This window comes from Chaetura pelagica, unplaced genomic scaffold (assembly GCF_000747805.2).
Source record: "Chaetura pelagica isolate M959 unplaced genomic scaffold, ChaPel_1.0 scaffold657, whole genome shotgun sequence".
NCBI lineage: Eukaryota > Metazoa > Chordata > Aves > Apodiformes > Apodidae > Chaetura > Chaetura pelagica.
The window spans coordinates 502682-528244 of NW_009953931.1; the positions used below are offsets into that span (position 1 = coordinate 502682).

General features: G+C 37.6%; 1 protein-coding gene across 2 annotated transcripts in view; it reads right to left on the minus strand.

The window, feature by feature from the left end:
• UBP1 (upstream binding protein 1 (LBP-1a)) overlaps positions 1-25563 on the minus strand; it is a 38853-nt gene that overhangs the window by 11615 nt on the left and 1675 nt on the right. Inside the window, exons 2-8 of one of the 2 annotated variants that reach the window (XM_010001697.1) lie at positions 17018-17169; positions 10307-10383; positions 6897-7002; positions 6201-6307; positions 4149-4301; positions 3883-3993; positions 3255-3362 (exon numbers count right to left, since the gene is read on the minus strand). In XM_010001697.1, the coding sequence (XP_009999999.1) occupies positions 3255-3362; positions 3883-3993; positions 4149-4301; positions 6201-6307; positions 6897-7002; positions 10307-10383; positions 17018-17169 (814 nt within the window). The remainder of the gene's footprint in view (positions 1-3254; positions 3363-3882; positions 3994-4148; positions 4302-6200; positions 6308-6896; positions 7003-10306; positions 10384-17017; positions 17170-25563) is intronic. The other variant, XM_010001698.1, reaches the window with a different exon arrangement.

A 25563-nucleotide genomic window follows, 5' to 3' on the forward strand; every position in this document is an offset into this window, starting at 1 on the left:
GGGAAGGTCAATTTTAATGCAAGATACTTATCTGGACACACATCAAGCTGTGTATCCTTAGCCACTCTTCCATTACAAGATTCTGTTCAACATATATTTAAATTCAGGGGTAGGGAGGAATGCACTGGTGTCAAAGAACAGCTTTTGAGCCATTCCCAAGGCACGTAGTGTGGTTAATGTTTCCATCCTTCAAACCCAGCTGAAGTGGTTCGCAACGAAATTCTGAGTTTAAATGCAGGAAGATGCACGTTTGAAATGTTTAGAGAAAATCCCAACCCCAACAAGTAGTCTTTCTTTTCCTATAAAAAGAGTTTCCTACTTTATCTCTTCTTCCAGCAAAAATGTAACCAATGAGCTCCTGAGATGGAATCAGTTAACAACCCAACAGTAGTAGTAGTGATTATAACACTACTATGACTTCCCTACTGGCTTGTTTCTCCTTTCTTCTTTCTCATAGGTTGTGGAGGGAAAAATGAGTATCTGAGATACTTAATTCTGGAAGGTTCATAGAACTAAGAATAGCAAGGGGAAAAAAAGGCACCTGCATATATTCTTCAAGCATCTTCTAGCAATTAACCCAATCTGCTTATGCTTTTGGTATCACTTATGTACCACTGTCTCACACTTCACAAACCCCATCACCTTCAGAAACAGGATTAGACAAATTTGAATCCATTAACATTAAAAAGACTAAGCAGGGATGTGCTTTCTAACATCCTGCATGATGATTCTGGACACCGTGGGGTGACAAGGGGAACAGGATCAATGCCAGTGACAAGGCTTGACTTCCCTGCTGCAGCCTTTCTTGAAAGCATCTGCAATTGTCACTGCCAGGGACAAGACTAGACTCGTGGTCTAATCAATCAGGATATTTCTTATATTCTTAAGCCTAAAGGTGAGTTAACCAAAGGAAGTTTAACAAGCTAATGATACTAATACAGAAGTTCCCAGCCATCAGAACACAAAAGAAAATGTCATTCTTTCACAAGGAAGCAATTCTGTTAAAAGCCATCAATGAACAGAAAAAAAGACTGGCATTATAAATCTACCTGTAATAAAGAATTAATATATACCAGTATATTTTCAAAGAAGTTGGTTTTGATGTCTCAAGACTAAATGCCCTCCATTACTACTACACTGATACAAGTACTAGAGATGCAACTCTACTACAGAAATTATGCCTTTACTTCCAAACACTGATTCATTCTTGAAAAGGAGAAAATTCTTTTGGTTTCAGATTTTTAACATTCTTCTGTGTGGGAAAGTAATTAAATTGTGAAGTGTTGATCAATGGTTTTACATAGTTACAAAGGAAGGCAGGAAATCTTTTTAAGCGTGACTTTTCAGATTCAGAATATGCAGCATTTAAATGCAAAATGAAAAATTACAAAAACTCATGCTATTCTAAGCCACTGCTTAATGGCATTCCCCTTCCTACTTGCAGTCAACCCATATCTGTCCAAATTCACACTTTACAAGAGAGTAAACCTGAACTTTGGTAAAGAACGCCATACTATGTTAAAATACCAAATTAACATGAGAACAAAACATTTGTTCTCCAAATTAGGTTTACTATATTTGGCCACACAACATCATCTTTACAGACCAGGACAGCAATTTTCTTATACATGGGACAGCTACTTTAAGGAACATGGAAAATGCAGTTGCTGTTGACAAGAGCAAAAAAACTTCTGCTCATACAGGCTTAACTATTCTGAATGCAGAAAAATTATTCCCAAAATATGAAGTCATCCACATATCCTGTATGCTACCAATACTGCTACAGTGAAATACAGACAGACAGATGTAAGGAGAAACACTGATAAACACTATATGTTTATCATAGTAAAGCTGTTTTGCTACAGCTCCACTTTCTGATTCCCACAACCTTTAGGAAGATTTAATATTCTAAATTTAAGTCACTTACAGAGAATATTTAAGTATTCCAAGAGACTGTTCAAGTTAAAACAGGTTAGATAATTTTCAGGTATCATTTGTCTACAGTTTGTCCTAGTCTGGACCAGGGACTTGTCATTTATTTTAAAAATACCTTTTTCTATTATTCTTCCTACGAGCAGTAATAATTCAATGAAGGACTTACAACAATACAAAGGGAAGACAGCATGGGGAAAAGTAGAAATTCCTCCAAGGACCAGCTTCAATAGATGGTTCAGACATGTTTTATAAATTGAAATTATAAAATCCTGTTTTCTCCCGTCTATACCTCCTGCCCCCAGGGCCTGGGAGGGAACAAAGACTGCTAAAGGTGCATCTTAAAAGAAAGACCAACCACCGAGAAAAGGAGAGGGCAAATTTAGACAGCTCAGTGCTTACAACAGTTTCAGGGGAGAAAGTCCCCCAAAGAATCCACCTTTCTTAATACTGCTTGTTCACTCCCAACAGTTACACAGTTTGCAAACAAGAGGCATACACTGAAGTATTTTACAACCTAAACCTTATGTGTCGCTTCTACGAATCATAAATACAAACTAAATAATGTCTGAGGGACAAGAGTCAGACAGTCATTGTCTAAGTAAGCACTGGTGGGAAAGAGCTGTCAGGAGAATATGCCTGTTCAAAGAACAGTCAAATAACTGTCTTCCACAGTCACATTATTGACATTTAAACTTGCCAACTGGAAGATGCAGGATTGTTTCTCATCTGAAAAATGTGATATTCACTTTAAGAAAAAGTATTTAAGGAATCTAAAATGCTAGGTTCATTCTGGGGGGCATACCCAGGGTTAGAGTACATGTGTCGTGAAGACATATTGACTCTTTTGCACTGCATTAAACCTGCTTGGAGCATGATATGTGGATGGCTAAAGGAAAAATCAGTAACTAACGATCCACCATCTGCAATGCCACATAACATTTTAAAAATACTGATTGATGTACATGGAAACTTATATTGACTATAAGGACAAATATGGAACAAAACACTAAATTTCACTGTTCTTACTTCCACTACTTACATACATGGAGGAAAGCAGAAAGCTATTTCATTTAAAGTCACATAAATGGAAAGCTCTTGACTTTCAAAAGTTACACAGTCCCTCTGCAACAATTCAAGTGTTAGATTTAGGAAGGATTCCTTTGCTGAAAGCCAACATGGAGTAATTGGTATACATAAAAGTGAATAAAATTAAGACACAGCAATCAAAATATTTTTACTTTAAATAATGGAAGTTTCTCCTATATCTAACACTGCACAAGGTATCTTGCACAATGAAAAGGTAAGCAGAAGTCCCTTACACTGCCTCGCTTTGCCAGAGAATCACCGTAGTCTGCTGGCAAAGTCCGCTTGCTGGACTTTTTCTGCTCATGTTCAACTGCATCTTCAATTATAGGCTCAAGCCTCATCTGGACAAACACCAAAGATTTGGATCAATTTCTTTTCATTATACAGTGAGGAAAGATCTAAAAGCCTTTTAAAAACTTCTGAAATCTTAACAAAACTGCACAGAACTCACTGATGCTTAAATAAAAAGAAAATATAAAAACCTACTGAGGCTCTGGCCTTAAATTCTGTCAAGTCCAAAAGATACACTTTGAAGCTCAAATTTGGCAGGTAATTAAATACTAGATTCCCCCCCTTTTCAGCTGCAAGGGTTTTAGATCTGTACCAAAAGACTTGCTCTAGGGTTCAGTACAGTCAGTCAAATAATGGTCAATCGTAGTGTGTTTTTACTATAAGCATCCACCAAGTATCTGAAAGTTTACTGAACAAAATCTTACAATGTAATGTTGCTGTTCACTGGACAAGTTTGTCAAATAAAAAGCTTATCTTTGTGTAGAACTAATTCTTCCCCAACCCTTCCAAGACTGCAGCTATGTATCTGTATTTTCTCCTCAGTAAACAGGTGCAATTCTATTTTGTTACCTCTGTAAGAACTGTGGTGTCATATGAAGGCTGATACTTTTCTTTTTCATGAGCAGTTCGCTTTTCCATCTTTTCTCTGTCTGTTTTCTGTTTCCTGTCTGCTCCTTTTGGCTAAAAATGAACAGTAAGATGAGCAAGAAAGCAGGTGGAAAATTGTTTTTATAGTTGAAATCTGATCTCAGAAGTCCAGCAATAATATAAAGATGTTCCCCCATCTTTATGAGAGCTTCTGAGAGACTTATTAAGGATCTGTTTTCTGTTGTTACCTTAAAAACTTTGATTTGACAACTGGCTGAATGCAGATGATCTGTATATTCTCCATTTTCAGTCTGTTTAAAAGTGTCAACCTGAATCCTAAAAGGAACTCCTTTCTCTCCTCCATGTTTACGAGGGGTAAATTCAGTGCTAATACAATGTACCTGAAAATAAAAAAAAAACAAACAAAAACAACCATCAAAAAAAAAAGACCCTCAGAAGTATTTTAGACATGAATGTGTCACCAACATCATATAAATTTTCTAAGGACAAGTAACAAATTACCCAGTCTATCTGATGACCAAGCTGCATAACTGACATTTTCTACCTTTTCATGCCCTCATGCAAATGAACCCAAAAACATTATACTTGAGCTGATGGGTAAGTGGGGAAACAAGCAAGTGTGTCACCAAAATCTTTCCAAAAAGCAGAAGTCATTATACATTCCTACTAAATAAGCACTTGCTGGATTAAAAAAATAATAATAATAAAAAAAATATATATATACATATATGTGGATGACAACTTGTGGAAGGCCCCTCCTTGGGGGTGTTCAAGGCCAGGTTGGATGAGGCTTGTGCAGCCTGGGCTAGTGGGGAGGGGTCCCTGCTCATAGCAGGGAAGTTGGAACCTGATGATCTTTAAGGTCCCTTCCAACCTTAACCATTCCATGATTCTATGAATACAGCAAAAACTTTTTAGAATAAACTTCAGAATTACTTGTAATAAGTATTACCAAAACTATAGAAAGGCACTGACTGGAAGAGTTTTTTTCATCTCATGTGAAACCAGCATACTTTCACATATGCCCAACTTCCTATTTTATGTAACCACTATGAAATTGTGTCAAGTGCTACATCACCCAGAAGACTGGGCGTATAAACTAGAAATACGCATTAAAAGTATCTAAGTAGAAAACCAGTGTAATAGAAAGGGTTATGATAAATTCCACTGGACAGTGCTCCCAATTTTTTTACTTCCTTAGAGAATTCTAAGAAAGCCAAGCACTGTGGACCTTGCACTCCCCATGATTACAATACTATCTTTTTAATTCCTACAGCCATCAACAACAGAGAACCACAGGCTGGAATTTGAAGCTTTAAGGGCAATCAGCATTGCTATTCTGTGTTCTGTAGCCTTTAAAATAATTGAAATATACTTGCACAATAACAATCAGTTCCATTTTCATTCAACTTGCTACCACTTCTAAGGAAGCGCATCAACAAAAATATTCAATAATATTCACTCACACTTCTTCAAGGAGAGTACATTTTAGGACTTCTGTAATTCTTACTAGAAAAATATCTTCAGTTGCACCAGATTGAAGGTAATTTACTGACAATGTGGAATTTAACCTCTTTTGGAAGCCTCATTCCAAAATGCTGCTACCTCCAACTTTATATCTTTTCTCCATAATGAAACCACATCCAAGACAAAAGTGAAAAATTACAATGCAAACTGAATATTCCATCTAAATAATTTCCACAGAAAGCATGTTCAATTGCCCCAAATATCAAATATATAAATAATAAAAATCCTACTACAAGGAAGCCTACTGACATAGTAAGAAACACCTCTGAAAATCTGATTAAAAATTCTCTTTGTAGCACCATAATTTTAATTTTTTTATCCTCAAGCCAAGCGTCTTCTGAAGCTCAGTAACTAGAAGAGTGGGCCTCTCAACTTAAAAAAAAAAAGTAGTGACTGTTATTTAGAGGGACATAAATTAATTTATGTATACATACATTTATGTATCTATATACATAAATTTATATATACATAATTTATTCTGCAGCTTTCTGCAATAAGCTTTTTGAAAGCCATTTATTTAAGTTGTTTTAGAAGAATCTTTTGTAAACTCAAATCAAGTTGAAAAACCTAACTAGGAAACCTTATATACCTTATATATAACATTTGCTATGAACCTGTGGTTTTTACAAAGCTGGTAATTAATGGCTATCCCACAAATAAGAAACAAAGAAGCTTCACAGTGCAAACACGCTACACTGTTTGTGAGCTGAAAGGCACCAAACACAAACATCCAGTCAAGTAAAGTTTCAAACCTGAATAAAAGCAGATGTACATTTTGTTGGATCCCACAAAAATTCAACTGCATTGAGCTGGCTTGGATTTGTCTTGATATCAATTACGCCAACAGACATTGGAATATCTACAGTAAAATAAGTAGTAAATATTTTTAAATAATCATATTCCAAGAAAACACTAGAAACAAATTTTAATATAAGGTTACCATCAGCAAACATAGGTAGGTGAACTTCAGTGGCTTGACCACAAGCTCCTGAAGTTTCTCAGGACTAATCTGAAGAAACTTAGTAGACTCAACATACCAAGTGCTCAGAGTTTGGAAGTGTTATTTTAGCCTCCCACTCCTCCCCAGCTCCCCCAGCTTGCGAAACAAAAATAATACTTATGCAAAATCAAGAAACCACGTTGGTGTTATTTCCATAGTCTACTGAAGGAAGTTACTTTTGCCTGTGTTCTCCTAATTCCTGTAACATTTGGTAATCAAAAGTAGAAAGATTACAAAATGCATAAGGGTGCAGAGTTGCTATCTTACTTCTGCAGTACTTAAAAAGGAATACAAAAGTAAGAACATTTATATTCAAAACTCACACTGACAAAGCAGCACACAGAAAACAGGTCTGCCTTTTTCAACAGCCCTTGCATAAATGTGACTATCATCAATTACATTTGGAAATTGAATTTCATACAGTGGCAACAGGTAGAAACAATTGTACCTAAGTCCAGAAGCCTGTCCCCAGGGCGGTTCCACTTCCAACCTTCTAACTGCTGGTGTTCTGTGTACTGCAACCTTCTGTCATGGAACACAACTCTTATAATACTCTAACAAAGAAAACAAGCATCTGATAAGCCACAAAGTTACTGTATGTTTGGAAACAGTCTGAAGATAAAGCACTAGAACATTCCAAAATAACCACAGTGCTGATAAACACATTTTTACAGCAAAAAAACCAAACTGGCAAATACCAGTATCCCAAAATATCCAGAATACAGAAAAAGAACTGAGCAGCAAGAGATATCTGAAAATGTGGTAGAAGTGCAAGAGAGAATTACATCTGATTGAATATTCTAAAGGTCACTATGAGTGACATGCAGTGAACTGAGCAACACAGCACAGATCAACACTGTACAGGCAAGACAAGCTTATTTTAGAAAACAAACACAAGACTTAATTTTTTTCCAAAAAGCAGAAAATGTAGTTGGACCATTTTTTTAACTGGGATTTTTTAAATTTTTGTATACAATTTTAAGAAATAAAATTAATAGAAAAATCTCTTCCTAGTATTTATAAATTTACAATTCCCGGGTTTCAATTAATAGTAGAAAGTAATAAACAACTTCCAAACTATTCCAACTGTTCTAGCTGAAATATTAACCTAAAAATACAATTAACTTTACTGAACTAGAAGCAATTAATCAACAATACCTATTTTTGTGACCAGTTCTGCTACAACTGTGGCCCTAGTCTTGTTAAACAAAGGTTTCTATTCTGCTGCATGAATGCATGCACAAAGCAATTTATTATACAGAGAGGGAAAAAATTGTGTACATTAATTGCTACTGAACAAGATGCAAACTTCTAAACTTTTGGGGTTTTTGCTATTAGTCTACAGTCTCACTTGTATTAATAGTGGCTAGAACTGCTCAAAAACACCTTGAAGACTTTTAATAAAGTGCCTCCTCCAGATACACTGCCTTTCCCTGGTTTTATTCCGAAGATAACAGCAAGCACAGTGGATGCACACGCACACACAAACATACTGCTCCTTTTTTTGCTGCAAACTGGCAAATTTGGAACTTGGAAATCTCTGCAGCCACCTTCACCAACATGAAATGCCTTCTTTTTTGAAGTACAGAGATGCTAGTATTATGTGTCCAAAATGAAAAAAATGCATTGATTTGTGTAAGAGACTGAACGGTTGTTATGCTTCAACAGTGTTCTGAAGCAAACCACAAGGCTTCCTTCCGTGTGCAGGATGCAAGGCAAACGGCAAGGTTTGAGCACACTCTGTGTGCAGGCTTGCTGCTACAGCTTAACAAGAATTTATCTCACTACTAAGCAAAACAAGACAAGGTGTGCTGGGCCTGTAAGCCACAGTATCTGTCAGGTGTGCATCCTCTCAGAGGGCATGCCCTCAATACAAGAGGTAAAAGCTGGTTACAGTGAAGAAGGCTGGCAGAAGATGAAGGAAAGCTGTGAGAGTACCCCCAGCAACCCTGCAGACTCCCTGGTGGCTCTGCATGCATGACTGAGGGAGGTGATAATGCAGATTGGTTCCAGGTATTGCCACGTTTTTCAGAGAAGAGGCAGATACATCAATTATAAAAGGAGCTACAGCCCAACAGCACATGAGATCTTCCCCACTGACCGACTGAAATTTGCGAACCTTCAGGATGCGGCTGGATCCGTGGCGGTGACTATCCTGTCTCTTCCAACTATCCATATTTCTGCTACTTTCTTGACTTTCTTTGTCTCCTCCTATCCTACCTGCACCTAAAGTTGTTGCAGTTTGGTGTGTATGTGACATTTGACCTTGTTTGTGTCTTAATTTCACCATCAGGATCATCTCGAATCTCCCTCAACCTGGTAACAACTCAAAACAACGTGGCATTACACCACCTTGCTATGATAAAAATTCACTTTTTTAGACTTTTACACTGCTTCATCTTATTTTACCTACCAGAGGGCTTATGACCAATATATTAACCAGTAAAATTACAGCAGACATTCCCCAATGCTGTAAGGAAACGGTACCTAAACGGGCAAAACAGTCTTGCTTATTACAGCAAGTCAACATGTCAGGTTATAAAATGTTTAATTACAGAACTCGTAATTCCTGGTTTTATACTTGTGCTTAACACTTCCTGAAAGTATTTCTCAACAAACATGCCACATACAAATAAGAACAAGGCATAGGACTATAAAAGCCAGCCAAAGTTTACAATTTATATAGCCCCAAGTTGACTCAGCCTCCCACAGGCATGTTGTTCTAGTGTACTTACCAGTACCACTATCAAAATTACTTTAATTGAAGTATTTTTCCTTCTTCTCCAACATATGAGTAAGATTTATTTTTTTTTAATTTAGTAAAACTACCAGATGCTTCTAAGAAAAATTCACCTCTCCACCCCACATCAGTTCTTTTTACAATTTGTACCATGAATTGGACATTTTTCAGTCTACCTCATTCTTATACTTCATGTAATACCTCAGATCCATAGTACTTTCTGCTAACATTTAAGTGTAAGGGGACCAATCTGGAATTAGGAACAGGAGTTCAGCTATGGAATGAACTGCTCAAGAAGCAGCAGGATTAAAGATCTTTTTACTACAGATCTCTCTCCTATGTGCCAATATTCTGCTCTTGCAAATACCATAGGTTAGTCTTCATAAGACCTATTGAGAAACATGCTCTTAATACCTTCACTTCTTTCTAAATGATCCTCTATTTTTCTTCTACATCTCCTGATCACTTGAAATGGAAAACAAAATGGCTCAGATGATGACAGATACAAATCTATAGACAACTAGATACCTTAAGCTTTGCATAAAATAATTCCTTACTACACAGGACTCAATGCATTGAGTATTCATAGTCTTCATACTTTTTAGTATCACTGTTAAATAAGTCATTCTGAACAGGTATCTAGTGACAGCAGAAAAAAAATCTTTATAATATACAGTCTCTAGATTGGATTTCTCTCACCTAACTTTAGATTACCTACATTTGAGATCACTGATATCACAGCTTCCTTTTAGCCAGGACAAAAAGACAGGCACATTTAGTGCAGACTAATCTCAACTTAAAGAGATCAGACTACAGGTCTCATAAATGGTACACAAAGCAATTAGCTCACCTCTAGTTACCTAAAATCACATTAAATCATCTCATTAATAAATGGGGAAATACATGCATGCATGTACACTCCTTTAATTTGTAGTGTAGCTGGCATAAAACAACAAAACTAGATATTACGTTCCACAGCATTGATTTTCCTTCTTGGTCAGATCAGCTGGTCCACCTTCCTCTATGAATCAGGGTACAATAAACGGTTAAAAACTACTCTTTTCATATGCCACTATCAGAGGTTTGTTAGTAATGCTGTCTAGAAATCTTCAGCTCACCTTCACCAGTTTTCCATTGATCTCTGGTATGTCTCCAGCTTTCCGATTATCTAGCATCCGTATTTCATAGGACTGACCTTTAAAGAGAAAAAAAGTTCTTATCAGAAGAGTCAGAGCACAAAGCTGCTCTCTGTTTGATGCACCTGAATTAGCTTTTGGTTCCTGCACAGTGCACAAGAATCAGTGCCTGAAACTTGTGCTTAAGAAATTTTTACAAGGTTCACTTAATTGCACAGGAATCAGTGGAACAAAATGAAACTTTTTGGTCCCTTGAAAACAAAGTATACTTTCTAAAGTAAAGTATTTCATTTTACATGAAATGTAAGTACTTGATTTTCTATTTTTTTGGTTCTCAAGGAAAATTTTTCAAAGCTGAATTTCTTTATTTTTTAACCTCCTGAAAGACAACATACTAACCACAGATTACTGTTTCAAAACCAATTCTTGCAAAGGGTCTCTATACTTTTCATGCAACAAACTATTCTCACATGTTTAGTTTTGCCCATGTACCTGTTGCCTCTCTAAGATTTGTAGGCTCTGTATCATTTCTAAAATAAGGCTTTAAAAGAGTTTGTTACTAGCTATTTCAAGCAGGTATGAATGAACCTAACTTTCTAGTTAATTAGATTAACTGTTTTGCTTCAAAGTGAGAAGTAATTTATTTGAACTACAGAGACTTTTTTTTTCTTTCAAGGTGAGCAATACATTTATTTGCAAAAATGTTTTGGGGTTTTTTTTAAATACAGGACAAAATCAATTATGGCATTCACAAAGATCAAGTGCAGTAAATTCAATACCTTCTACATTACCCTCCAAACTACCTTTATGCTCTAGTGTTTGCTACATTTAAGACATTTACTGGCTTGCCCTACATGAAAAAGGTTCAGCTTTCATACGCTTGTGAATAAGCAGATGATTTTTTAACACCTTTCACTGTTCCACAGACTGACATAACCACCACTGTTTGGCATGTTTTTGCTGTAACATAATTAGCACATTCATGTATATACACACGTACAGGTTTTCTTTACCCCAGCAGCATGGATGACATAAATCTATATATAAGTAAAATGTAAAGCAACAGATAATTTCTCCTCCTGTATTTAAAATGAGGGAATTTCTCGACCTCTTAATGCAATTTGTTCAGTTACCAGTGTTATTCTGCTCACATGGAGAGGTAAGACATGAACAGTCAATCTGCATTTATAGGCAGCATGAGGTTGTTTTTTTTTTAGATCTAGCACTATTAAACTTTTGCAAATATTTCTCTGTTCTCTTTCACTGTTATTTTGAAGGTGCTTGCTCAACAACTGTTGCTTGCCTGTAACAGGTATAGAATCATATTAAGACTAAAGATATGAATAAAATTAAAATCAGCGAATGCCAGGCTCAAAAAATCCGAAGACAGCAGGAGAAGCTTTCAAAACAAAAGGACAGGTAAGTTTCATTCTGGATTTCTGGACATGTTGCTGCTCTGAAAGTGCAGAAAGCACCACAGCTCTCATCATAGCAATCTCTACAGGAGAGTCATGACAGAAGCAAAACAACAAAAGGTGGTTAAGAGCCTCAAATGACCACTGCTTAACACTGTAACTACAGTACCCACTTTCACAAAAAAACAGAGAATCACAGAATGGTTGATGTTGGAAAGGATCTCTTAAGGTCATCTTGAGCTACACCCCTGCTCAAGCAAGGCTATCTAGAGTCAGCTGCCCAAGACCAAGTCCAGGCTGCTTCTGAGTATCCCAATGATGCTTATCCAGCCCATGCTTCATTATCTTCACTGCAAGGATCTTACTGGAGAAAACAGAAAAAAGCCTTACTGAAGACAATGACTTGTAGACAATATTCACTGCTCTTCCCTTGACTACAAAGCCAGCTGTTTCACCATATAAGTTAATCAAGTTGGTCAAGTGTGACTTCCCCTTGGTGAATCCATGCTGACTACTCCAGATGACCTTCCAGTACTCCATGTGCCTGGAAATTGTTCCTAGGATTACTTCCTCCCATCACCTTCCCATGGATGGAGGTTAAGCTGACCAGTGTGTCATCCCTGGGTCCTCCTTTTTAATGATCAGAGCAATGTTTGCCTTCCTGTAGTCCTCAGGCACCTCTCCTAATCACCATCACCACTCAAAGACTATTGAGAGTGACCTGGCAATGGTATTTGCCAGCACCCTCAGCACCTGTGGGTTTATGTGTGTTGAACTTGCTTATGTATTTCCTGACCTGCTCCTCTTCCACCAAGACTACAGTCTCCTTGCTCCAGACTTTCCCCCTGTCTCTAGGGCCTGGGTTTCCTAAAGGCCCATGATGCCAGTAAAGCCTGAAGCAAAGAAGGCATTCAATACCTCAGCCTTTTCCATGTCCTTTGTCATGAAGGCCCCTGCCTTGTTCAGTAGGGAGGGTACACATTTTCCATAGTCTTCCTTTTGCCATTTATGTACCATGTTATTATCTTTTACATTTAATTTCAGCTGGGCTTTAGCTTTCCAGATTGCATCTCTACATGCTTTGGACAGTGTCTGTATTCCTCCCAGATGACTGCTCTCTGCTTTCAGTTTCTGTATGCCTACCTTGCATATGTTTTTCCAAGAGCTCCTTGCCCATCCATGCACGACTCCTGCATTTTTTGCCCAACTTCCTGCTCACTGAGATCCACTACTCCTGAGGCTGGAGGAAGCAATCCTTGAGTACTAACCAGCTTTCTTGCGCCCCTCTTCCCTCCAGGGCCTTATCCCATGGGACTCTACCAAGATGATCACTGAAGAGGCTAGCGTCTGCTCTCCTGAAGTCCAGTGATGTGATCTTACTTTCTATCCTGCTTCCTGCTCTCAGGACCCTGAACTCCACCACCTCATTCATGGTCATGGCAGCCACTGACATTCACACCCCCAATAAACCCTTCCTTGCTTGTACCTTTATAAGGTATTGCACAGCACCTCTCCTCATAGGCTTGTCTACTCCAGATGACCTTCCAGTACTCCATGTGCCTGGAAATTGTTCCTAGGATTACTTCCTCCCATCACCTTCCCATGGATGGAGGTTAAGCTGACCAGTGTGTCATCCCTGGGTCCTCCTTTTTAATGATCAGAGCAATGTTTGCCTTCCTGTAGTCCTCAGGCACCTCTCCTAATCACCATCACCACTCAAAAACTATTGAGAGTGACCTGGCAATGGTATTTGCCAGCACCCTCAGCACCTGTGGGTTTATGTGTGTTGAACTTGCTTATGTATTTCCTGACCTGCTCCTCTTCCACCAAGACTACAGTCTCCTTGCTCCAGACTTTCCCCCTGTCTCTAGGGCCTGGGTTTCCTAAAGGCCCATGATGCCAGTAAAGCCTGAAGCAAAGAAGGCATTCAATACCTCAGCCTTTTCCATGTCCTTTGTCATGAAGGCCCCTGCCTTGTTCAGTAGGGAGGGTACACATTTTCCATAGTCTTCCTTTTGCCATTTATGTACCATGTTATTATCTTTTACATTTAATTTCAGCTGGGCTTTAGCTTTCCAGATTGCATCTCTACATGCTTTGGACAGTGTCTGTATTTCTCCCAGATGACTGCTCTCTGCTTTCAGTTTCTGTATGCCTACCTTGCATATGTTTTTCCAAGAGCTCCTTGCCCATCCATGCACGACTCCTGCATTTTTTGCCCAACTTCCTGCTCACTGAGATCCACTACTCCTGAGGCTGGAGGAAGCAATCCTTGAGTACTAACCAGCTTTCTTGCGCCCCTCTTCCCTCCAGGGCCTTATCCCATGGGACTCTACCAAGATGATCACTGAAGAGGCTAGCGTCTGCTCTCCTGAAGTCCAGTGATGTGATCTTACTTTCTATCCTGCTTCCTGCTCTCAGGACCCTGAACTCCACCACCTCATTCATGGTCATGGCAGCCACTGACATTCACACCCCCAATAAACCCTTCCTTGCTTGTACCTTTATAAGGTATTGCACAGCACCTCTCCTCATAGGCTTGTCTTACACTTGCTGTGGTTAACAGTAGTGGTCAGCAAGCTGTCATCAGTGCTCTTCTGGAACCTCCTGGATTGTTCATGCTCTGCTGTGTTGTCCCTCTAGCAGACATACATTAGCTCATAGAATCACAGGCTGTATCAAGTTGGAAAGGACCCATATGGATCAAGTCCAACACCCTACTCCTGACAGGACCTAAAAATGAATCATATGACTAAGCGCATCATTCAGACACTTCTTGAACTGCGCAAGACACTCTTAGCTATTCCAATTAAAATTCTTACTGACAGAGAGTGAAGTCAGGGCTTGCTTAAATATTACCTTAGAGAATGTCACCGTAACTTAACAGACAGGGTAAACGTTCCCATTGCTTCTAGCATTCCCAGTCTCAGCAAACCCAGATGATTACTGATGAAATCAGAGAGGGTATTAGCTCTTTATAGTACTCCCTTCTCACAATACTCTTCAAAATTATTTAAAGCAAGACAGTGGCTGATAACAGGGCCAAACTAGAAACCAGACACCTAAAGTGACCAGGAATAAAATTACTCTTTTTCTAGAGTACTTAATAGATCCCATTACACTAACCTATCTACTCCCTCAGTGTTGCAAACTGCATCACAAATGACCAGAACTATTTTGATCCCTATTTTAAGCTAGCTTCAGTATGAATGATGTCATATATCAAAAACTACCAGGATTATTTTTTTTTAATGTATAAGTATATATATATATATGGTTTGTAAAACTGGCCAACAGAATTTTTTAGGAAAAAGTCTCAACCTAGGCAGCAAATACACTGTCTTTCTGTCTGATGTAGCAACACATAAGCGCACTTGCTACTTTTTTCTCTTTTTTATTTATGAAAAAAGTATACCAACGCCTTCATCTTTCAACTTCAGGAGAAGCTGGACACTGAATAACAGCAAAATTTCTTTGCAAAAGAAAATTTTATATTGAAAAATATTTTCAAGGAAAGATGAAACAATTACAGTCACTTCAGACATGGCCAATTAAATGGCAAGCTCTTCTCAGAGGAAATGCAGCAAACACTTTCCTCCTTCAGCTTGTCACCTTGTGTTGGTTATCCAGAACACTGAGCTGACCTTCAAGCTTCCTGTTTGGTCAGGGATGCTGGATCCTGACACTGAAGAAAATAAAGTGTATTTCTACAGAGTTTAAATTCTGTAAAACTTTTTTTAAACAGTGCAAAGCATCTTGCTGATCCAACATACTGCTGCAACTGTACTGTTTTCTCCTGAAGAGAGAAAAGTACAAAATATGGTAAAAAAACCAAACAAACCTGAGTAAAACTGCCTAAGCAAATGGCTGAAATGGGAGATCATGTGTGTAAGGAACTACAAATCACTTAAAGAACTTCCTTTAGTCTCACTTAGTAGAAGAGTTAGGTAATGTTTAAAGTGTATTTAGACAGACTGGATGCTGCAAAATGAAGCTGTTAGAAACTTTATTCACATGCAAATCTGAAAATGATGCTTTGTTGTAATGTCAGTATCAAATTAGATAAAACCAGCTCTCACAGATTTTCGGGCCCAGATTACAGTTAAACACTTCCAGGTATATAAATGCATCCCCAGAAGTTCATGCGACAAGAAGCACTTCAGCATGAGCAAAAAGGATATCCTATCAAGAGAATACATATGTAAAATGCGCAAATTCTATAATCTAGTGAATTAATAAGTTAAATAGCTCACAAACACCAAGGAAAAATCACCAGTACATATAGTAACTTGTGCCCTCTTAACTGCACACTAAAGTAGTACACCACTCAGAGGTGCATAGAAGCTAAGATTAATTGTGCCACAACATGGTAAGACAGGGAAAAGTAACAGTGATGGTAATTTTAAAAAATTGTTTTTATCTTTTGTAGAAACTGTGCTGCTGGCCTCTGTCCTCTAATTACAGTGTCATCTATTTTGACATTTGGGGTTGAATTCACAAAGAAAAAGCATAACTAAATCTCCAAAAGGTAACCCTAGAGTACTAGAGCTAGTGCAGGGAAGAGCACTCCCACGTGGGGGTGTGGCAGTGTACAAAGCCATTGATTTGGACACAAATTGGTTTATTGGAGTTCAGAATACTAGATGACCAAACGTTAGGACACAAACATCATTAACAGAAGTGAGGGAGATTTTACCATATGGCAATGATTACACTCAGATTAGTTTACCCAGCAGTCAGTGCCCTGTGTAGAAGGAAAACTGATGCAAATCAGCCACAGGCTATAAGGAAAAAAGAGCAAGACTCATGTGAAGTATTTCTCTATTTCATTTCTGATAAATGTAGACAGAGAACAGTGAAATACACACAAACTCCAAAGATAACTACAAAGTCAGTTGTACTGCCTTTGCTGATATTGCTACTATCAATGAAGTTTAAACAGGAATGCAAAATTAGTCTTGACTTCAAGCTGTTAGTACTTAGAAGTTTGTCTCTTAAGAGCTCTGCTGGCTTGATTTTATTGGGGGCAGTAGAGAATGGAGAGGGGTAACACATAGAGAAGGAAAAGACTTTAAAGGGGAAGCAGTGACAGTCTATAGCTCTTGAGTCTGCAAGCTGGACCAAACACAACTACTAGTAAGGTATCCAGCCTCATTTTTTTGACATGTGTTTATTTTGGATGTACCCACATGTATCAAAACATGAAACAATTCCAGTTTTACACTTGCACCACCAGCTCCATTCAAAATAGTTATGTCTGCAACATATGTATACCAACCTTGATTCAAGTATGTAAGAGTTTCATCATATAATTTTACTGCTGGAGATGTTGCAGCACACATAACATACTGGAAGGGTGGATGTTTGGTCTCATTTTCTTGTGGAAGGCTGGAATCTTCCTGTTTGAAAATAGGCAGTGCCAAAACATCACTGAAAAGAACAAAGAAATAACTTTGTGAGATTGTTGGCCCTGTTTTGCATGAAGCTGAAGAAAAAAGTTATTTGCTACTTAAAAAAACCCAATGAATGTGTACACAATTTTTGTCACTCAATTTTTTAGTTAAACCAATGTGATCAGTATCCAAACCATTTTCCATCAAAATTTTCAGCTCTGGGACCCAAGCAGACAACAAATAGCTATGCTGATCTGAAAATTTAATCTTTAGTTTTTGTCTCCTCTGAAAAAAATTCAGTTTACTCTTGTCATGTATCAACACAGGCAAGGTTGCCTAAATACACATGCAGTTGAAAGCAACGCATTTACTTTTTTTTAAATAATATATTCCCCAAAGTAAGTTACTTACACCATGAAAACATTTCTCCTAATTTAGTATCATTATATCTAACCTATTAACTCCGTGGACTTTGAAGATTTTTCAATCTTAACTTTTTTTAGACTTTAGCACATTGAATAGCACAAAAAATTATTAAGCAGCAAATTCACAAAACCTTAGTTATGGAAAGCATACACCAAGATTCACTTCACTTACAGATGTAAGACCATCAGAAAAACTTTTCTAAAAGAGTAAAGAGCAATCCATGCTGTCCAAAGGTTGCATTAAGAGAAACAGCTTCACCACAACCAGCACATCATCTGCTTTCTACAGAATTAAATATTCAGTGTTAGCAACAGATTTGCTTTCCTTGTACAGAGTAATCCTTCATAAATAACACTTCATACATCAGTGAGTTCTGTTCAAAGACAGTGTTTTTCCAGCACTGAATTTCTGTTCACAATGAAATCCTTATCTGCACATCTGTTCAACTTTCTTTGAATATTAGTTTCTAAACTGAAGATAAATTTATCTTGATCACATGGATTAAATATATTTTGTAAAATAATTGTCTTATCTGTATTGCACTATTATTTACACGTTATACCCTAAATCTTTTAATTGGTTTTTATGGGGGGATTCTTTGTTGTGTTGTGTTTGGTTTGGTTTTGTGGGGTTTTTTTGATGTTCCGCACTTCTGTGAGAGCCTGCTTTAAGAGAACTCTAATTCTTCTTGAATTCCAGCTCGTATCTTAAAGAGTCAAAAAGCATCAATATCATAACCAATTTAAAAAGTGAAATTACAGACAATATTTTTGTGCCACAGAAGGTTATAGTACAGGCTTGGTCTTTGTAAATTATTAGGTATGAGGAGTATAGCAGGGGCACCCCAACTTTCAGCATATGTGCCATGTACAGAAAGGTCACATACAGTAAGGTCAGCCAGCCACATCATATTCCACTCCCCTGGCTATATAAAAGAAACTATACTGACCTGAAAGAAGAAATATTTATGGACAGTGAAAAAGCCTAATAAGTCTGTCTATACCTTGTAGACTGTACAGTCTCTCCCCAGAATAACAACTGGAATTTAAATAAAGACAACGAAAAGACAACCATACAGGTGCTTTCCTGCTAGGAAGAAACCATAGGAAATGCTACACGCATGAAAGCAGGACAAGGCACGATACTGGATAAAAAAAAAGTAGAAGCCTGCTGACCCTTAGCTACTTCTGATGCCAGCTTCCCAAACTGGAGCCATGAGGAAATTCCTTAACTAGTTACCAAGGACAATAATGTGAAATCCCCACTTAGAAGAAGAAGGCACACATAAAGCAGTTCACTAATACAGACAAAAGGAGCATCATATGCAAAGGTAGAACAGAAAATTCCATAGATCAGTGGACTGCTACTTGAGAATGACCCAAAAGAAACGAGATGTATCATGCCTTAGTATCAGTCAGAAGGGCAGTATGAGCAGAGGGCAGTGCAACACAAGAGGGAGCACAGCGACAAGGAGAGAAGCATCATCCCAAACCAGAACTTCTGCCCTGGGAACCCATGCTCGTCACACACTTTGGAACACAGAACACTAGTCAGTGTTTTTATGAAGAGGAACTTTAAAACTGTAAAACACGGAAACAACAACGTTTAAAATACACATAGAGTTGAAGCGTGACAAAGGCAGCGTGTTAAGCATCTCACTAAAGAACCTGTAGCACTTGACTAAGGTCTGCAGCAGTTGCTTCACGCAACACACAAGATGGAAAACAAGAGTCTCATATATTTATGAAAAAAATATCTTTCAATCCTTCATTTTCTACCCACAATTTAAAGATAAAAATGCATCTGGGTCTGGCTAAGGAATTACACTGTGGTTAATGAACTAGTTAAATTAACAGACAAGGCACCAGAAGCCAAAAAATACAAATAGAAGACAAATTTAGCCAGCTTTAAACCAGCTTTTGTTAATACTTACAAAGTGGTAATGACTAACTGCTACTGCAGAAGAAAAATAAAGACATCCAACTCCTCAGCCCTACAATTTAGTTCCGAAGAGAGCATCATGTGCATTCTTAAATACCACCATTCCAAAAAACACTCCAGGAAATAGCACAAGGCAGACATAAGAATCTTCATTTATTTTTCCTGATAAAAACCTACCTTTTTCTTATAAAAGAAAGTCTGCTGGGTACTAGTACATTTTAACGAAAAGAGAAGACAATGCAAATCAAAACTCCTTCCTAGACTATCTTTAAAAAAAACACCATTTAAATAATTTTTATGTGTTCATTCAAGAAGAATGAAGTAACAGCGTTTTCACATTAAAACATACACTTGTTTCTATCTAAAACCAGAAATAAAAAGCTGCACTTTAAAAGTCACCAACTAAGGTATGAATAAGGTATTTCAAGTTAAGATTTTAAAGCATCAGTGATAAAGAAATGCTAACTGATTTCAAACCAACTATGAATTTATCTTTTAAAAAGATGTATCTTTTCTGACTTTTAACATACAAGCTGCTATGAAGTGACTGGTCTTTTCTTCAGCCACTGTTGTACTGCAACAGAGGACACCAGCATTGTTTGATGCCCATGAGCCTATGGTTCAGCAACACACAAAAGGTCTTCTGGACAGTATGGGCATCAAGAATTTCTGCCACGTGAGCTGCTCCCTCCCTACCAGCCCCTCTACATAACATCGTTCTGGGCTCTGTTGTGATAGCATAGCCATAGCATAGTCCATAGATAGTCCATAGCATAGCCAAACACACAGCTACCCAGCTGAAAGTGCTAAAAGCAGGTGATAAAAATATCACTGTAGAGAAAACTCCATCCTACCAAACATAACTGGGTTAAGCCCAGCTCCTCCTCATGACTGGCAGTAATAGGAATATTGGAATTGGGGAAGAATTTGCTAATGTCTGTTTACCTTGGAAATCATTAGAAATGTGCAGCTTTGAAAAACACAAGAATACAAAGTGCATTCCCTCATAGTTCTGAGGCCAAACTCCCATTTATCCTTGAGATTAGTTCAAATAAGGATGATCTAAATGTCACAGCGACAAACGTACTCTACAAAATAAAATTACCTGCTCACACAGAACTACTGAAAATGCCTGGTTTACTCACAACTCAGAGTAGAAAACTAACAGGAAACAGAAATTTAGTCTTTTTAATAGTCATCTTTACCTCCACTGAGTATCCTGCAAGTGATAAATTGCATATATTATACATTATGTGGATCACGTTCCTAAATACTACAGACATCCTAAATGACAGTCTTTTTATCAACCTCTAATTTTATACTAATTCTATTATAAGACTCAACAAAAAACCCCAGGAGAGCAGGTCAGCCTTCCCAGTTGTCACTATTCTTCCTCAGCCCCCAGATATTATTTCTGCATTTATAATGAGCCAGTGGCCTGGCAGTGCAGATTATCTGCACCACCCCCCAGTAAATCACTGGCAGTCTCCAAGTTTTTGTATACCTCAGCATCCTTTAGTCATTTTCCTGCTCACCAGGTGAAATCTGACTTACATTGCTCCAGTGCAGACAGGCACTTTTACTGCCAGCTTTGCTCAGGTTCTTCATTTAACATGGCAAAGTATCTCTCCCCCAAACTGAAACACCCACTGGCAGAGCTGACCAGATGAAGGAAAAATCAGTTTTTCCAAATAGCTACTGCTGAAATTATTTCAGGCTATAGGAGAAGAGAGCTTTAAGAGACTGAGTCTGTTCTTTTTCTGCCACTAATAACTTTTGATCTTCTGAAGTAATAGACTAACTTGCTTCACTTGTCTCATTTAAGTGAACTGTGGACTATCACCAGCAAGCTTAGGTATAAACAAATCACAACGTTTTGAAGGAGAAAATGCATCTTTTGTTAAGACTTCCTTATATCATTTGAAAAAGCAGAGCTATCAAGGTTTACTTTCCTCATGGATGGAACTCTGAGACCACATTTTTGAAACTTTTAGCTCCAGTAATGTAAGTCTTATCTTGGTCCCTCACAACTTGTTATCTAAAGCATTCAACTGAAAGCATTCTTTCTTCCTAGAGGGAGAATAACTTTTTTTCCCAGAAAAACAAACAGAAACAGTCTTCATTACACACCAAAAGCAGACATGAAACACATCCCCAACACCCAATCCTAGCTAGCTATGCTACAGAAGAAGTGCATAAAGGAAATGTCACCATACAAAAGTATGCAGGCTTAGATGGAAGCAAGGTGCATGTTAACACTTGAACCAAAGCATCCGGTGGGATGGGTCACATGTAATAAACTATCCTACACTATGTAGCTTACCTGTGCATAGCACAAAAAAAAAAAAAAAAAGGGTTACAGTTCTCCCATGCCTGTGAAATGTGTTTGTCAGCCACAAGATCACCTTCTTTCCAAATTTAAAAACCTCTTTTTAACACTTTTTTTCAGCATTTAAAAAACAAACAAACAAAAAAAACAAAAAACAAGCCTGCCTGTTAATAAAAGGTTCACATAAAATGCAGAACCTCCTGTCCTTACAAGAACAGGAACTAGTTTGTCATCAAAATTCAAAGGGATGTTCCACCAATCCTGCCTTATCTGTCTTCTGGACTGTATACTTTTGGGTGTGAATACTAAAGCATCCAAGATCATGTAGGTCTTTTGAAACTTTAAAGCATGGTTTACAAGACCACATACCTTAAGAAAAATGTTTCTCAAGTAATATTTGAACAGTCTTAAAGACAAGCTCTGCACTGTTAAGAGGTCTGAAAAAGCTATAGGAAAATGCAAGGGAATGGAAGAACTGATACTTCCTAACACTTTCTCTGTGTCCACAAAAACAAGTCCGAAGCGAGACAAAATCCCTGGAAGAAGCTTCTGGGAAACAACTTTTCTCTGAAGCAATTGTCAAGAACTGCAAGACAAATGACAAAACAGCTGCAAATGTAAAGCTGTTCCTGGGCATCCTACAACCCATCACATGGAAACTCAGCTGGTTAAAGGCCTCAACTTATGGAGAGTCTGGCACAAAATGCAAGGAACAACCAAAGAAACAACAAAAACACCACCACCAAAACTTGTGTCTTCCTGAGCTCTTGAAAGTATCAAGGAAAAGCTGGAAAAATAGCATTTGTTCACAATAACAAATCCACATCTCTCATCCCCTCCCATGACACATGAAGGTCAGGCAGCTGCTCTAATTTGCAGCAGCTATAGTACAGATTGTAAACATAATATACAAAACATGAACAGGGGTGAACTTGGTGCTCCACTCTCAATCCCACACGTACATCCACCATGAGAAGTGAGGGGAACATGGAAGATAGTTATATAGCCTCAGGAGTCTTCAGAATTAAAATGGTATCTCTTGACACATTAGTATGTTCAACTGGGAAGAAGACAAAAAAAAAACCTACCCACTACCAGTGGCAGTGATCTAGAACATGAGATTTACCTTCCAATATGTTTTATCTATGGTAACAAAGCCAGGAGGTTTAGGTTTGTCGGTTTTCTTTTTCTTCTAATTTCTATTTCCTGGCAATTATTTACATATTTGTGTGCCTGCACGAACAATCAAGCTCCAATTCTAATCAGTATGTAAAATTTTATTTTACAGTCTCGATGTCAGTGAAAATTATTTTTTCTGCAGTGCAACACAAAAATAGAACATATCACTGCAACAGAAGCTTTTTAATGTACTCTGCAGAAAATACTGTGTACTTCTTTAAAAAAAAAAAAAAAAGAGAAAAAAAAGAAAAACAAAAACATTTCAGGACACCTTAAGTAAGCACTCCTCTTAGAAAAAATACAACATAACCAGTAACAGAGTCTCAAAAGAGTTCTTTTTTTGTCAGAAAGTGACAGCAACCACGAGGATAACAGAGCTTGAATGAGATAACTTTAAAGTTGCTGTGCAAAAATAACAAAAAATTATTAAGGCAGTTACTGTCATGACACAATGATGGTTATGAGAAGCCAAGAGAAGGATGTCAGGGACTCAAAAGCTGTTAGAAAACAACACCCATCCTCCATCTTCTCCACCTGAAAATAGAGCTATACATTGTAAGATAATGGTCCCCAAATCCTAACAAACCATCTTAATAATTACTTCTTAGCCTAAACTTTGGAGGGGAGTTGATATACAAAGCCCCTCACTATTCAAGGCTCCCCACAGCACATAAGGAAACCAGACTGACTGCAGTACGTTTCTGTTCCTTTCAACCAAGGCAGCAGACAGATCCTTTCTCCAAAGAAACCCCAAGTATCTGGAAGATACGGCAGAGCCAAGCTGAATTGAATGTCCAAGAATGGAGGGCTGTCTGTCTGTATTTTTGTACAGCCTTTCAGAAAGGCCTTCCCATTTCAGAACACAAGGTCATCCTTTTCAGTTTAGTTTAATAAACTTCAGCTTCTAATCTAGAAGTATATACCAAAATAGCTACTCCTGAAATAATCAAGTTCCCCAATGATAGGCTTCTATTTTAGCACTACAAACACCACTGGAATTGCAAGCATTTAAATAAATCCATATACTGAGCTTCCAAATGACACATAGAAATTAGATCATTAAGGTACTTGTCCTTATATTAATGTCCATTTAACTTTATTTAAATGAATTCATTAATCAAGTAATTAATTGTACGAAAAATTAAATTCTGCTTCAGAAATGACAGGCAGTTCCTTAACCTTATCTTTATAATTCTATTACTGCAATTTTTTAACGTTTTATAGCAACTATCAGTGGTCCCAAGTGGTTCTTGCAATCTTATGATGGGTATTATTATGGATTTGTAAGAAATCCACACAACAGCGTATTTATTAACTGAAGTTAACAGCACTACTCAAAACTCACTAAGGGTGCCATGTTTTTTATATAGGTTTTGTGGTGGGGAGTGTATTTGACACATTTGATAGTAATTAGTATCACCTTAATTTTGTGTTCATAGGCAGATTCTTACTGGACGACAAGACATGCAATCAGAAAAACTGGCTTTCAAGATTTTAAGGAAATTTTGAAAACTACTTTAAACTACATGAACCTCCAGAGAAGTTCTGTCCAGTTACCTTCTTAATAAACTGTTACTGCTCAATTCACACGAACAGTTTTCTTAGTAAGAACAAACACAGGAGCAATACCATGTATTCTGCTTTAGGGCACTGACTCACCATCAACTCGAGGAAGCATCAACTACGTTATATACAATCTACTAGGTAGAAGTGTTATGCTCAGGTCTTCATAACAAATTGCAGGGGCATATTGCTTGGGGAGCTATCCTAGCATTCTCCTCTACACAACGTTTTTCTTCTCTATTTTTTTTTTTGTAAGGAAGTGACAAGTTTTTATCTTCTACTGGCACACAGAACAGCAACAGAGCAGTATCTTCACTCTTCTCACAGCATCACTTCTCTGCAAGCTTTCCCCATCACATCACATCACCTAACAGCCCATGATTCTCCTAATGTAGAAACCTAAGTAAAGACATAAATAAAATGCTGAAATTGTTCTGAATCCAGCAACTGAATTTCAGCTAGGTGATACCTTTAACTATATGTTCAGAGATTAAAGTTGCAAATAATATTGTGTTCCAGAAGTACTTGCATGTCATCACAAACTGAGCAACAAAACTGAAGCCTAACATATAGCTTAGCTTGTGCAATATTACTTTTTTAGTGCTGTCAACTGCTTCAGCTCTTTTAGTAATTATTCAAAATATTCTAATAGGAAGGTATATGTAACTAAGAAACCACTTAGGATTACTGTCCACATGAAAGGATGACATGTGCAGAAGCAGCAATCTACACAACAATAGTAAAGATTAAAATTCTTAAAGTTTCAAAAAACGACACATTACTAGAAGGAATGTTCAGACAAAGACAAAAACAGGACAGAAGTCAAATAAAATCCAGACAAGCTGAATATAAAGCCAGAAGTATTCTCATGAAGAGGGGTGGAACCACCTTGCTCTCTGAACTGACAAGTTATTTTTAATGAAAAAAAAAATAAAATTCAACTCCCACACAAAACAAAAACTATTAAATACACATTCCACCATAAACCTGCTG